At 43.0% G+C, this 16,291-nt stretch overlaps 1 protein-coding gene across 4 annotated transcripts; it reads left to right on the top strand.

Annotated features, from left to right (window-relative positions):
• Window positions 1-739: 739 nt before the first annotated feature.
• Oscillin (glucosamine-6-phosphate isomerase Oscillin) lies at window positions 740-16,291 on the top strand. 4 transcript variants are annotated; one of them, XM_045769575.2, is made up of 8 exons: window positions 740-1,014; window positions 2,473-2,596; window positions 3,033-3,134; window positions 3,798-3,980; window positions 5,193-5,377; window positions 7,813-7,986; window positions 9,905-9,953; window positions 15,667-16,291. In XM_045769575.2, exons 2-7 carry the CDS (start codon window positions 2,473-2,475, stop codon window positions 9,947-9,949), a joined length of 813 nt encoding a protein of 270 aa, XP_045625531.1. In that variant the 5' UTR covers window positions 740-1,014; the 3' UTR covers window positions 9,950-9,953; window positions 15,667-16,291. The 4 variants fall into 4 exon arrangements, with proteins under 4 accessions (XP_045625531.1, XP_045625529.1, XP_045625530.1 ...); XM_045769573.2 differs by lacking the exon at window positions 9,905-9,953 and having other exon boundaries at window positions 743-1,014; XM_045769574.2 differs by lacking the exons at window positions 740-1,014; window positions 9,905-9,953 and adding an exon at window positions 1,035-1,089.

Raw genomic sequence — 16,291 nt, 5'->3', positions numbered from 1 at the left:
TTGTACAATAGTACGCATAGCGTTTCGGGCAAGTCCTTAATCATATTTTTTGTCGTGGAATACGACCCTGCAAAATTGTTTAACAACCATCAACTCTGATTCATTTATTATACACCCCATACCCATCCCATGGAAGGTAGTGGGAAAGGTTACAGAGGCATATAATGCTCTCAAAACTGAACGTCAGGTCACAATGTTAGGGAATGTTATGGGATGTTAGGGAATGTTTAGGGGAATGTTTAGGGTCACAATGTTAGGGAACAATTTTTTTTTATTTGAATTTGGAATGTAAAAGGGGAGTGAATGGAATGTTAGGGAATGCCACTAGAAAGGGGGGGGGAAGAGAGAGAGATCTTCGACAAGCCGCCGGCTTCCTGTTCTCGCCGAGACGACTAGGGTTAGTGACCCCTCAGGTAAATCAGGTATGGTTGGCCAACAAGCAGGTCTAGGCAAGCAGTGTTAGGTAATTACAGAGCAGAGTTACCACACCGCCGCCCCACTACTGTCTCAACTCATCTTTAACAAATAACGAGTCATTGGGAAGGCTCATGGTGAAATAGATCACCATAATCTCTCTCTCTTTCTCTCCTAATTCTTTTCCAATCACACATATCAGTACCGTCCACAGCCGTACAAAATATAGATAACGGGAAAGTGGTTTTGACATATTGCTCGCTGGTAACTCCAGCCACCGTAATATTTTTCCCACCCGATGAACAAGCACTTGCTAGCAAACATTGCAACAGCCACTTTTGCTGAAAGATAAATATTACTTCACATTGCGACCTAGATTACAGTCGAGGGAGGAGAGAGAGAGATAGAGTTCACGGTGGAGAGATGCCCTGTGACAGACGTGAGGAGCCGGCTGCCGGAGGAACCTTTGCCTGCTCTGGGAATAAAAAAAAACTTGTTGCCGGCTGTGAGTGAGAGCAGCTGAGCCTCACACCAGCTGTGGGCGGCCGCCTCATACCTCTCCTCACCTCATAACCCTCCTCACCTCACACTCCTCACAAGGTATGTCACCACAGGCCACCACCAGGCTCGGGAAGACGTCCCCAGGAGCAGTACAGCTCAACGTCAAGGATTCTTGTTAGTATAGCAGGGGCGGCAGGGCTCCGGGTTTTACCCAAGTGCCACCATCACTAGTGGCTCTCGACGGGAACAGGAAGCCGGCGGCTTGTCGAGGGTCCGCCCATTTGCCTTGATGATCTTGTTGCCCGGTGCTGTGCCCTTGTCTGAAGGTCAGTGGGTCACGGGTGTGAGGTCGTGACCTGCGGACGGGTTGGGTCAGGTCGCCCTCACTTGCTACACATAATAAACCTAATATAAACACACTGCCACAGCAGCACACAGGTCACAGTGTACATAAGGTGCTTCATCAGCAGATTTTTAAACCTGCCCATTACAATACATTCTGATTTAACCATATATATGGTTATAACAAACGGGGGAACGATCCATGTTGAATGGCCTTGTGCACATTTTCACCATCCTAGCGTGATAATTTTTTGAGATATATAGAAGAGTTGTTACATTCTTGTAGAGCCACTAGTACGCGTAGCGTTTCGGGCAAGTCCTTAATCCTATGGTCCCTGGAATACGATCCCCTGCCGCGAAGAATCGTTTTTTCATCCAAGTACACATTTTACTGTTGCGTTAAACAGAGGCTACAGTTAAGGAATTGCGCCCAGTAAATCCTCCCCGGCCAGGATACGAACCCATGACAAAGCGCTCGCGGAACACCAGGCGAGTGTCTTACCACTGCACCACCGAGACTAAATAATTATCCCCAACTAAGCTTAACCTACGCTTAATTTCATCTAAATTTCCGAGAATGCTGGAGACTGGTGCAAGAGTTTTCAGTGATTGTGTAGTGACATGACTCCTGTTTGCTGGACCTCGTTGGGTTGTCGCACAGTCATAATTGGTGTCCTGTTGTAGGGGACCTCTCTAAGCATATTAAGCTTAGAGAGGTCCCCTTTAGCCACCACATGGCAGTAGGATACAGTAGTGATTCCTTGTGTCTAGCGCCGTGCCCCAACATGTGACGTTCTTAAGGATGTCTGTCGGTCAACCATATTTCAATAAATTGCCTGTACGTACATTTTAAGTCTAAATTTATGCAAATGATTGAGTAGAATATTCCATGAATTACAGCCCTAAAACTAAAGTGTTTTACCGTGTATGACCCAAAATCGGCACTGGCTGAATTCCTTTCACGAAGTCTCGGCACCAACCTTTGCTTGGTACTGGGTAAAATATTCTGCCCCGTAAAAAATATTTACTTATGTATTTACTATTTCAAATTTATCTTGATATCAAAATATTAAAAAAAATTGATTTGTATTGGAAAGTTTGGATGCTGTGGATGGGCCAAGGGCAAATGTGTCCATTAGAGTAAGACTTCACTGTAGTTTAGACTTTCCTGAGGAGGCGGAAAACTAGTATTTAAAAGTAATTGCTACTTTACAGATGCGTCTAGTGATTCTTGATGACGGTGAAAGGGTGGCAGAATGGTCAGCCCGGTACATTATAAAGAGGATCAATGACTTCAAGCCTGGCCCAGATAAGTTCTTCGTTTTGGGCTTGCCTACAGGTCAGTTCCCACTTGGTGCGCTTTGTCAACTGATGTACCAAGGTTCAGCCGAGGTTATTGTAGCTTGTACATTAATTTATACATTTACATTAATTTATATATTTCACTAAAGAATTTAGGGCTGTGTTGCTTATCTCTCTAATTATTATAATTTGGCACTTCTCTGGCTGTTATTGCCTAATAAAAAATAAACCTGTTATACAGTACAGCATTAAAAAATTATTTAAGATAAATTACGGAAAATTTTTCTCCTTTTGTCAAACTGAGGGTTGTTAAATAATGTTTTGTTAGTGCTTATAATATTTTAATTTTAAATACTGTATTCGGTTTGGAAAAATTATTTTTGGTATTTGTGTATCTGCAATTATATCCATTATATAAAATGGTTTGAAGAGTATGATTGGTAGCATCATAAATACTGTGCCCTTATTTTCAGGCAGCACTCCACTTGGAACGTATAAAAAGCTAGTACAGTATCACAAAGCGGGCAAAATCTCGTTCAAATATGTCAAGACCTTCAATATGGATGAATATGTTGGTATGTTTAATTTTTTTTATTTAACCATTTTTAAATTTAATTTTGTTCATAATACAAATATGCATTCCTTGTAACTTTTAATTAAGTAGTTATATTAAATATTATTGATACATTTGTTAGTGCCATAAATGGACTTGTGATCACTATACACTATATCACTATACAGTACTTTGAAATTTATTACTACTGTACTAAACTTTGGATGGCAACCACATTTTGTTGTGAGCTGTCTGACCTTTGATAGCATCCGGGTTTAATCAATTTTGACATCCAAATTATAGTAGCTGTAAGTCTCTGGCTCTTCAGTTTGCTTTTTTTATTATTTGATTTTCTTTTCCTTAAAGTACAATAGATTTAATGGTATAGGCAATATTTGTGTATCCTGGTGGTTTTTCTAAGTTGCAAAAAAAAGTCTCGTTTGTTATTTCTTTTCTTGCATCCTGACATGTACCGAGTGTCAGGAGGAAGAAATGCTGTATAATGTTGACCTGGGGAAAATGGGTCTAAGCCATTGATGCCGTCTCGATATTTTCGTGTGTATTTTTTCTTGTTTTCTCCCGTTTTATGCAGTATTGTTGCATAAATATTTAACTTCATTTAGTTTATATTTCATTGGCTGGAGACAGTTACAATTGATAATGCAGACCACTTTGTGTGTTTCAGGTATTCCCCGGGACCACACTCAGAGCTACCACACATTCATGTGGCAGAACTTCTTTAAGCACATTGACATTGATCCGGCCAATGCCCATGTCCTCGATGGCAACGCACCAGACCTGGAGCAGGAGTGTCAGAATTATGAAATGAAGATAAAGGAAGCTGGAGGGATTGAGCTTTTCATGGGAGGTAATTATGGCCTATGGTTATCCAGTTTATTGTTGCAAGAAACCCTTACCAATTTCACTTATTTGATCTAATTGGCATGTAATATTCACAGAATGTAATCAGAAATGTGAGTACCTCTTGAGGTTATCTTGAGATGATTTCGGGGCTTTAGTGTCCCCGCGGCTCGGTCCTCGACCAGGCCTCCACCCCCAGGAAGCAGCCCGTGACAGCTGACTAACACCCAGGTACCTATTTACTGCTAGGTAACAGGGGCATTCAGGGTGAAAGAAACTTTGCCCATTTGTTTCTGCCTCGTGCGGGAATCGAACCCGCGCCGCAGAATTAAGAGTCCTGTGCGCTATCCACCAGGCTACGAGGCTCCCTCGTACAGATGGACTTGAACACTTGCCTCCATCAATATCACTCGAGACATATAATTGTTCCATTTTCTGTTAATTTTTCCTTTCATTTGTTAGAAATCATTTTGATTTTTCTTTTGAATACACAAGGATTTGAGAATAAGATGGGTATCTACACTGTTTTTTTGGATGGGAAGAGAAATGATACATTGGTGTCATTTTAATTATGCTTGCTGGTGAGGGACATGTATTGCAATGCTAGGTTTTTAGATTTAAGCCTAGGCATGTTTGTAAATGCCCCGCACACCCAAATATTGACATTTTAAAATCTGTTGATGGCAAGTTAGTGTCTCTTGGCCTCCAAACATAAAACGCCTTTTGATCCAGCCCATGGGTCAAGATTTTGAACATAAATTACAAGGGCTGTTAAAAGATAGAGGAAACGTGAAGGATACGGTGTATAGTCGACGGAAAATCCTGGAGAATTTGAAAAGGTATTCTGTTGAGGCAGCAATACACAACTGTACTAAAGCTTGGAATGAGCTAAAGGATGCTGTTGAAATACACATGGGGTAAACCTTGTGACATCTGCTGTTACAGTAAACCTAAAGGTGAAGTTTATGATGATGACTTTTGAGAAGTTTGATGTTAAGCACCATGGAATATTAAGAGCCTGATGATATTGATTTAGAAAATGAGGTTAGATAATTATTTTCAAAATCCATGGATGTTGAAAGAGGGGAGTACCAAATAAATGCCTAGCTATGTAGGGCACTGTCATGTGCATTTAAGAAAAGGTTTTCCGAAGGCAAAGTATAAAATTAATTGATGCCAAACTTACACAATGTGCTGAATTATTTTTATTTACTTTCAGGAATTGGACCTGATGGTCACATTGCCTTTAATGAACCTGGCTCCAGTCTAGTGTCCCGCACTCGTGTTAAGACACTTAACCAAGAAACCATAACGGCAAATGCACGCTTTTTTGATAATGACATGTCGAAGGTCCCCAAGCAAGCTCTGACTGTAGGCGTTGGTACTGTCATGGATGCCAGGGAGGTCAGTGCTCTGTGAAATTGAGGACGATGGATAGATGTGCATCCATTTGTCCATCTATCCACCTGTCAATCTATTCATTCATCCATGTCTTCCCCCCCCCCCTCCCCTCTTTCTTCCCCTAAAGCACCTCCCATCCCTGCCCCCCCTCCCCTCACCTCATCTTTGCACCCCCCTTCCCCTCCCCTCATTCTTTCCTTTCCCTCCTACCCCCTCCCATCCCTGCCCCCCCCCTCTCACCCCTCCCCTCCCTTCCATCCTACCCTTCCCCCATTCTCCCTTCATCCTCCACCTTCAGTCTTTCTAATCCTCTCCCCCCCTCCCACTAACTTGGCCCCTCTTCCCTTTCTTAAAATGAGGAGCAATGAAACTTTGTGTGTTTAAGGAAATAAATTTTTTTCTAATTACTGTACATACAGTACAGTACATACAGTACAGTACATACAGTACAGTACATACAGTACAGTACATACAGTACTGTACATACAGTACTGTACATACAGTACAGTACATACAGTACAGTACATACAGTACTGTACATACAGTACTGTACATACAGTACTGTACATACAGTACAGTACATACAGTACAGTACATACAGTACTGTACATACAGTACTGTACATACAGTACTGTACATACAGTACAGTACATACAGTACTGTACATACAGTACAGTACATACAGTACTGTACATACAGTACAGTACATACAGTACTGTACATACAGTACAGTACATACAGTACTGTACATACAGTACAGTACATACAGTACTGTACATACAGTACAGTACATACAGTACTGTACATACAGTACAGTACATACAGTACTGTACATACAGTACAGTACATACAGTACTGTACATACAGTACAGTACATACAGTACTGTACATACAGTACAGTACATACAGTACTGTACATACAGTACAGTACATACAGTACTGTACATACAGTACAGTACATACAGTACAGTACATACAGTACTGTACATACAGTACAGTACATACAGTACTGTACATACAGTACAGTACATACAGTACAGTACATACAGTACTGTACATACAGTACTGTACATACAGTACTGTACATACAGTACTGTACATACAGTACTGTACATACAGTACTGTACATACAGTACAGTACATACAGTACTGTACATACAGTACAGTACATACAGTACTGTACATACAGTACAGTACATACAGTACTGTACATACAGTACAGTACATACAGTACTGTACATACAGTACAGTACATACAGTACTGTACATACAGTACAGTACATACAGTACTGTACATACAGTACAGTACATACAGTACTGTACATACAGTACAGTACATACAGTACTGTACATACAGTACAGTACATACAGTACTGTACATACAGTACAGTACATACAGTACTGTACATACAGTACAGTACATACAGTACTGTACATACAGTACTGTACATACAGTACAGTACATACAGTACTGTACATACAGTACAGTACATACAGTACTGTACATACAGTACAGTACATACAGTACTGTACATACAGTACAGTACTATAAAGTGTTTGGTTTTCACCACCAGTATTCACACTTGACCAGAATTGAATCTGTAAGAATCGGATGAGGAGAGGGGGGGAGTTATTGGGGTGTGAATGATTAATAATTCTTAAATCATTTAACTTAGGCCTATCCTGACTATTTGATGTTCATCCCATACGCCAGACTATTCCCCCTATAAAGGTGGCCGAAGCCAGCCCTAAAAATCTAGTCTCTAATTTATCCATATCTCACTTGGAAACTATAATGATGTACAGTACTGTATATATTAATTTTAGATCAGTCTTTACTTTCTGAATTGCCCACAAGTGTTGTGTTGCTGCCAGTATATTTTCCAATTAAACAAAATAATCGGTGTATTTAATTTGTATCATACAATTTAAAGTTTTAGAGAAATGCAAAGGTAATTTTATCAATAACTTTTTGCTTGTTGGTGGGCTTTTATCACGTCTAACATGCACCGACCTCGTCGTGCCTTCGCCTCCTCGGTCACCGCTGTGTGGTATTGGCAGAGCGCACACCATTAAAATAAAACACAATTTGAAAGACGGCTAACATAAACTAATTAATCCACTAAGTTAAAGAAATTTGTACAGCCTTGGCAATATACATACAGATTCGAGGACTAGCCTAAATCCAAATCTCTGAATATGCATTATGTGTAACAGATCTGCTTTCAACACACAGAGCATTGTTATGACAATCTTATAAGATCCTGTGTTGGAACATGGGCTGTTTACCCACTTAAGTAGAAAATGGAATAAGGATGATAATTGTTGTTGTTTATGTTAAGGTGGGTGTTTAAAATGGTACGAGACTTGACATGTACAAGGCCAAACAGGGTGGGGGATCATCCACAATTGCTGATTAGTATATTCATTTATTGTAGGTGATGGTGTTGATCACTGGGTCACACAAGGCCTATGCCCTTCACATGGCCATTGAGGATGGGGTGAACCACATGTGGACAGTGTCGGCCTTCCAGCAGCACCCACGGACCATAATGTTGTGTGACGAAGATGCCACACTCGAGCTCAAAGTCAAGACTGTCAAATACTTTAAGGTAAGCAAAAATAGCTATTACACGATACACGTATTCTCATAAGGAGACGGCGAGTCGCAATAACGTGGCTGGAAATGTGAAGGTTGAGACGGCGACGTTTCGGTCCATCCTGGATAAACCATGGACTTGATGATGATCCAGAACGGACTGAAATGTCGTCGTCTTATCTTCTTGGGTGGGATTTGGTCATCATTCTCAAAAGATTTCCTTTTGATTTATCATATAAATCTGCTAAATTTTTCACTATAGTTTCTCGTCTAAATTATTTAAAAGTTTTGGCTGGTGTGTTAAGTCCTACAGTCAATAGAGGCATCTGGTGATGATTTGCCCCCTGGGGTGGAAAAATAATTTATCTGTTGGTATCCTTGCCCGTGATGGCTGAATCACAGACACTGGCTTCTTTCAACATCTACCACTGCCAAATATGCAAGAAACAATTTGAGTTCAAGAAAAAGTGGTTTTGTCAGTGATAAGGATTATAGTAGGTACAGCATCTATTTTGGATAGAAAGATTAATGTATCGGATGAGGAAGTGTGCAAAGCGGAAACTGGAGGAAGTGTTGTAGACTGAGGAAGGCAGGACACCATAGCGCCAACCTTGCTGCAAATTCTGTACCTCAATGGCCTGCTTTTTATCAAAATGAGGACAGTGTGACAAAGCTTTGGTTATCTTAAAGCATACCTTAATTAATAAGTTGGTTATTTGGAAAGGATAAGTTACATTTTCTAGCATAGTTTGATGATAGTGATGAAACATTGCTCACAAGATATTTTAAGTGTAGAGAAGGAAGAGAAGCAATCGTCTTTACTTTAATGTACCATGTTTGAAATGCACCACTATCCTTGTACTGTGAAGGAAATAAATTAAATTCTAGAATTGGTGCTACTGATGCCAGGTGCAAAAGGTGCTGTAAACTTTGGTAACTAAAGCAAAGGTACACTCGACACCAATGTGTTCCTCCACACCAAGTTTGCTTGTCATATACTGTACTTAACAGTAGTTGATTTTAATGCTTTTGAAATTCTTCCCTGCCAAAATGGCTCCTTACTACAGTCCACTTGGGCTGGATGGTAGTGACAGTCTCGCTTCATGCAGGTCGGCGTTCAATCTCCGACCGTCAAAGTGGTTGGGCACCATTCCTTCCCTCCGTCCCATCCCAAATCCTTATCCTGACCTCTTCCCAGTGCTATATAATCATAATGGCTTGGTGCTCTTCCCCGATACATTTCACTACAGTACTGAATTTGATTTTGAAGTCAACCCCTTAAAAGGCAAAAAAGATGAGCCAAGACCATTCTGTTGACAAAAGTGGACAGACTAGATTTTGAATGGACTGCCAGTACTTATAACTTAATTTAGATTCTAATCGTGAAGGTTTTGTGTGTAAATTTCTATTCAAATCCTGAATATTGCACTGTTTGGCAATCTGAATTTTCCGATATACTAGGTAGAATAATATTTACCATAATTATTGGGAGTTTTGATAGTTTTTTCTAAATTTTGTGTGACTGCATTCATTGACGTGCATTTGGTGGATCTCGTTACGTGTTCATCATAGGTACATGTGGCTTTAAGAGCTTTGTACATAACTAATTATCAACAAATTCGTACTGGTAAACATTATTTAAAATTGTATATTTAAGGATTGAGAGAGAGAGAAAAGTTTTAACTTTACCCTCTTAATCTCAATACATATAATGCATACATTTATTTTAACCTGGACTCTTAATTTAATTTTAGTCCTTTCTGTCGAGTAACAGCTGTATCAAATGTTTTCTTTTCCTGAACATGGAAGCCTTGTAATTCTTTCACTTTAGCAGTTTCTTACTACACTAACATCAAGAAACGTTCTTTAATTATACGATATATATCTGTTCCATGGTAAACTCCAGCAAATAACCCCCATGACTTTTACAGAATCTTCATGATATTCATTCTTGCCTGATGGAGAAGGAGCCTTGATAAGGTGATGGTTGCATGGTGCTTGCTCAAGTGCCTCCTAGGTGTGCTATAGTTATTACTTATGAATAGTGCTCATGTAACAGCACTTACACCTCCTTCTCCTCGTCGAATTACCCTGTCTCCCACCCCCTCCCCTCACCTTGTCTCCCACCCCCTCCCTCTGCTTGGCCTCGTTCCCCCCTCCCTCCACTTTGCCTTGTTCCCCCCCCCCCCTCCTCTATGCCTTGTCCCGCCCCCCTCCGCTTTGCCTCGTTCCCCCCCCCCCCCCCTCCCTCCCTCCCTCCGCTTTGCCTCGTTCCCCTCCCTCCCTCCGCTTTGCCTCGTTCCCCCCCCCTCCCTCTCTCTGCTTTGCTTCGTTCCCCCCCCCCTCCCTCCCTCCGCTTTGCTTCGTTTCCCCCCCCTCCCTCCCTCCGCTTTGCTTCGTTTCCCCCCCCCTCCCTCCCTCCGCTTTGCCTCGTTTCCCCCCCCCTCCCTCCGCTTTGCCTTGTTTCCCCCCCCCCCTTTCCCTCTGCTTAGCCTCGTTCCCCCACCCCCTTCCCTCGCTTTGCCTCGTTTCCCCACCCCCCACCCTCCCTCCGCTTGGCCTCGTTTCCCCCCCCTGGTTGATACCTGGTTGATTTACCTCGTTCCCCCACCCCCTTCCCTCGCTTTACCTCGTTTCCCCATCCCCCACCTGGTTGATTTACCTCGTTCCCCCACCCCCTTCCCTCGCTTTGCCTCGTTTCCCCACCCCCCACCCTTCCCTCCGCCTGGTTGATTTACCTCGTTCCCCCACCCCCTTCCCTCGCTTTGCCTCGTTTCCCCACCCCCCACCCTTCCCTCCGCTTGGCCTCGTTTCCCCCCCCCCCCCCTCCCTCCGCTTTGCCTTGTTCCCCCCCCCCCCTCCCCTCCGCTTAGCCTCGTTCCCCCCCCCCCCCCACCCTCCCTCCGCTTGGCCTCGTTCCCCCCCCCCTCCCTCCCTCCGCTTGGCCTCGTTCCCCTCCCTCCCTCTGCTTGGCCTCGTTCCCCTCCCTCCCTCTGCTTGGCCTCGTTCCCCCCCCTCCCTCCCTCTGCTTGGCCTCGTTCCCTCCCCCCTCCCTCCCTCTGCTTGGCCTCGTTCCCCCCCCCCCCTCCCTCCCTCTGCTTGGCCTCGTTCCCTCCCCCCCTCCCTCCCTCCCTCCGCTTGGCCTCGTTCCCTCCCCCCTCCCTCCCTCCGCTTGGCCTCGTTCCCCCCCTCCCTCCCTCCCTCCCTCCGCTTGGCCTCGTTCCCTCCCTCCCTCCCTCCCTCCCTCCCTCCCTCCGCTTGGCCTCGTTCCCTCCCCCCTCCCTCCCTCCGCTTGGCCTCGTTCCCTCCCCCCTCCCTCCCTCCGCTTGGCCTCGTTCCCTCCCCCCTCCCTCCCTCCCTCCGCTTGGCCTCGTTCCCTCCCCCTCCCTCCCTCCGCTTGGCCTCGTTCCCTCCCCCTCCCTCCCTCCGCTTGGCCTCGTTCCCTCCCCCCTCCCTCCCTCCGCTTGGCCTCGTTCCCTCCCCCCCTCCCTCCCTCTGCTTGGCCTCGTTCCCTCCCCCCCTCCCTCCCTCTGCTTGGCGTCGTTCCCTCCCCCCTCCCTCCCTCTGCTTGGCGTCGTTCCCTCCCCCCTCCCTCCCTCTGCTTGGCGTCGTTCCCTCCCCCCTCCCTCCCTCCGCTTGGCGTCGTTCCCTCCCTCCCTCCGCTTGGCCTCGTTCCCTCCCCCCTCCCTACCTCTGCTTGGCGTCGTTCCCTCCCCCCTCCCTCTGCTTGGCCTCGTTCCCCCCCCCTCCCTCCCTCTGCTTGGCCTCGTTCCCTTCCCCCTCCCTCCCTCCGCTTGGCCTCGTTTTTCCTCCCCTCCCCCCACCCTCCGCTTTGCCTCGTTCCCCCCCCTCCCTCCCTCCTCCAAGGCTTGCTACCGGTCATGTTAGCAACATAAGCTTAGCACAGTTTCACTACCACAGTGCAACTAGCTGTGATTACATTGTCCTACAGTTATGGCTCCCTGTAAACCCCCTCCCCACCCCTCCCCCTCCCCATCCCTGCTCCCAAGATATATAGCACCTTCTTAGATAACTTGTATAGCCTTCCCGGTTTGGTGCCTTTTTTTGATAATTACTTCTTAGATAACTGCATGAACTTGATCACAATTATAATTATCTGCATAAGTTTCTTTGTTTTGAGTTCTGTTTTGTCTTGGTGCAGAATTTTGGTTATTATTTGTTGCTTTTATTGATATGTAGTTAATATACTACAGTGTTTACAAGTGATGGAATGAATTGTTAATGGAAGATCACTACAAAAGCTATTGTATCTATTATGATAGCAAGGCCTTGTTAGTGCTTGATGCTTGAACCATTAGTTATTGTTTATGATAACTATTAATGGAAATCCTTTACCGTACCTGTACTTAGTTTTTGCTTTAAATGGATTTTTTTGTGTAGCTTTTAATGTTCCAGAAAATCATATGAAGATGGATGGACAGTAAATTGTAGCTTGTATATTTGTTGTTCCTTTTATTTATTCTTTTGGCTCTTCCTGTCTGCACTTAAGTCTTGCTAAGAAAGCAGCAGAACAAGTGTATGACGAGTGGAGTGGGGTTGTTTGCTCTTGGAATACTAGACTGTTTGTTGTAGGCACACACGTGTGTACTTGACTAGTAACGTACGTACGTGTGTGTGTGTGTGTGTGTGTGTGTGTGTGTGTGTGTGTGTGTGTGTATATATATATATATATACTCGCCTAGATGTACTCCCCTAGTGTGTGCACGCATGTGCAACGATGAACAATAGTTCCCGAGCCTCACATCTTGACCACTAATTTCCTTTTGTGATGCCTCAATAACTCAGTGGGTTTTGATCATGATTAATAAATTAAAATTTTATATATTGTTTGTGTGTTATAAAGCTCTTCCACTTGAGTGCTCCCTAAGGTAAGCTCATAAAAATATTCATAACAAGTTTTGTCCTTTGTTAAAAACCATACTCTAAGTTTGGGAGCAATGTCCCAAAAATCATAGTCACTTTTCAAGATGGCAGATGTTTACTAAAGGCCTCAAATACTGATTAGGGGCACTGTACTAATAGAAGCTTCAAATATTGCAAGTACAGTACTGCACCTGAAACATCATGTGACGTCATATATGCCACCAGTTGAACATAATTTGGATAGATCAAGGGCTTGTGTACTACTAAGACTGATGTGACTAGTGTGTGGAGTCTTGGCGAGTAAGTGCATGTGTAAGAGTCAGTGGTATAATGGGCGACTGCTAGTGATGGGGAGCCACAGTCAGCCCCATCCCCCCTCAAAAAAGAGGCATTTCATTTACATTCAATGTTGGTGTTTATTAGGAAATTTGTATTAACCACTGGGCTGCTTGGCTTCCAAATGTGCCCCCCCCCCCCTACCCCAGTGCGCAGGAAATAAATTCTCTGGCAATTCTTTACCATTTTGAAAGTGTCAAAAACCCTTCCTCGAGTATGGATGTGAACAGAAAATCGAAATTGTACTTACTTTGGCTGCTATGAGGTCTGTACGTTCGCCCGTGACGTCGTCATTCCATGTTTGCCCGTGGCGTACACCCCCGGGGCCAATAGGGCGCCTGGCTCAATATGTGCAAGTTGCCACGAATATATTTGTTAATTTTTTGCACAGTTCCAAATACATTTTATTTGTTTTTTCGTGCCAATCCTATGTATAATTTATAAACACGTACACTATATATGGCAGTAGAACATCCGTACTGTCTGAAGACACTGTTACGTGCATGACACATGTGTACACATATCCTACACATATTTCCACTGTATCGTGCTACTTTATGTATATATACAATCTATTTACACACTGTACAGTATCACACACTATATACGCACACCATAAACACACTCAGAACTCTGTGTCAGCTGCCACACCCAGCCAGTCCTCCCTCGCTCCTCCAACATCATACTAGCCATCACTCCTCCTCTCGCCATACTGTTATTCACACCAATGTTTCATGTTCATTTATGTATACTTACAACATATTTACACACTATACACTATCACACACTATACATTCACCATCAACACACTCAGAACTCCGTGAGTGAGCTACCACACCCAGCCAGTCCTCCCCTCACTCCTTCAACATCTTACTCGCCATCGCTCCTCCTCCCATCATACCGTTATTGTTTTTATTACTATTTACACATGTTATGTATACCTATCTACATGTTTTATTCACCATAACTATACAACCAAGCTGGTATTGTGTTCAAACAGCACAATGGCCACCATACACTGCACAAGTCACACAGCAGACGACGATGCTATGAATACAATGCAAACTCTCTCAACAAAATGGCTCCTCCCAACATACTCCTGTTGCTGTTATTACACTATATACACACACACTGTATATACAGTACCCATGTACATGTGTGTTCGCCATAGCGAACCACTAGGCTTGTATGGTGAGCAAAACAAGAGTGGCTGCCACACACGGTGACGCTACCTCGGTCTTCGCCCTTCCTCCCCTCCCCCACCAAAATTCCTCCTCCCACAATACTATGCACATATGTACATGGGTATATACTGTACACACATGGTATATACCCAGGTTTGCTCGCCATAGCAAACCACAAAGCTAGTATGGTGAGCAAAACAAGTGACTGCCACACACAGTGACGCTATCTGGATTCCCTCCCTCGCCAAACTTCCTCCTCCCACAATACTAAGCACAGCGCTAATTATCGCCACTGCTGCTGTTATTGCAATTCTGTAAATGAATAATGGACCACAAGTTTTTGTAAGGTAACCTAAGTCATTTGAAGATTCCTAGATGGATGAAATAATGTTGTGGTGCTGTGGCTAGCGGTGTGAACATCGTGAACAGCATTGATTCACTGATATATGAACATTGAAACCAGTTATTATCACACTCTGGCTCTTCTGTAATACTATCATGGCTAAATAATACCAGATACATTAATATATTTTGACATTATTAGGCGATGCTGTGGTCACAAGCTGAACAGCAGTACTGTGAGCTCATGCTGCATGCGCCAGCCTTGGTTGCTCACTCAGTACTGCGGCTCTCGCACCCAGGAATTTTGTCCACGACTTTTTTTTTTTTTTTTTAAATGGCATCTGTTTACAAGAGCCTTGAGGAAGCTGATATGAACCCCATGTAGCCATGGGAGTTTTGAATCATACGCTAAAAATATAAGATCCCGGAGGCGCGTTGTGCACCCCCTGTCAAGGGCCTGCATGCGCGTTGCGCAGTTGAGGGGTTAATATACATTTTGTAAACTATATAGAAATGTTCTTTTTTTCCAATGATGCCAAATAAATAACATTGCAGTAATGTTTAACAAGTGTATAAAATATAAGCTAATCATTATTTTAGTTACTGAAAATAACCATGATTGTTTCAAAGACTAAAAATCAAAAGTATAAATCTGAAGACGCGTTAAAGGGCAACCATGTCTCGGCCCCTAAAAACGAGTCTGTAGAATAGACTACGAGGTACTAATAGGTAGGTGCCGGATCTCTCCCATTACGCATCAATAAGTGACTCGTTGCGTATGGTCTTGCATGCCTGTGGGTACAAAAAATTTTCTTTATAGAAGGCATTTTTCATATCTAGATATACCAACATTTATAAGGTGTTTAATATACAGTACAATATTTCATGTCATCTGGTGAAGTGAACATTTCTGGATAAATGTCAGTATTTTTTTCCCATATTTTCAGGACTTGTGGACAGTCCATTGCAAGCTCATCGACGATCCAATGATGGTGTCTTTCTCATAACTTCAAGAAAATCTTGTTTTAATTTTAATAGCTTGTGGCTTTATTATAACTAAATTTTTGTAATTGCCAGGTATTAATTACACCTTATGAAACAATATATATTTTGTGAGTATTGTCATTGCACTAATTTTTTTTTAAATTGAGAATTGATGCCTGGCAATGTACTGTAGTTTAATGGATATATGATCTTAAATACACAAATGAATATAGAATTATAGTTGCATATTAACTGGTTATGCTTAAAACAAATATTATATTCCAGTTATCTGTGGGGAAAAGGCCTTATGTGTACTGTTAATGATGTAATTATGATTATTAAAATTTATTTCATAAAGATATTGTATTTTTATATGGTAAGCTAGTGTCGGCATCGTGTTCATCGTCGTGAAGCGTTTGCATATGTTTTATTTTGCAACTCGATGTATTCTCATACTCGGTACTGTGGTATATACTGGGATTTAAAAGGTGATTCTGTATCGCGTAAGTATATGACGACAATGCCGGCATTCTTCCAGCATTCAACTGGTGTTAGGTATTTTTTCAATAAATTGATATTAAACAAGAA

The sequence above is a fragment of the Procambarus clarkii genome, chromosome 84, assembly GCF_040958095.1.
Source record: "Procambarus clarkii isolate CNS0578487 chromosome 84, FALCON_Pclarkii_2.0, whole genome shotgun sequence".
In the NCBI taxonomy this organism is placed as follows: Eukaryota; Metazoa; Arthropoda; class Malacostraca; order Decapoda; family Cambaridae; genus Procambarus; species Procambarus clarkii.
The sequence above is the reverse complement of the archived record's forward strand: the minus strand, read 5'-3'. Positions and strand labels throughout refer to the sequence as shown.

Excerpts from the sequence above, each read along its gene's own strand:
- Oscillin (XM_045769573.2), top strand. The coding sequence starts at position 2,473 with ATGCGTCTAGTGATTCTTGATGACGGTGAAAGGGTGGCAGAATGGTCA. Across the intron at positions 3,981-5,192 it reads GATTGAGCTTTTCATGGGAG|GAATTGGACCTGATGGTCAC; the intron begins GTAATTATGGCC and ends ATTTACTTTCAG. Across the intron at positions 5,378-7,812 it reads CTGTCATGGATGCCAGGGAG|GTGATGGTGTTGATCACTGG; the intron begins GTCAGTGCTCTG and ends CATTTATTGTAG.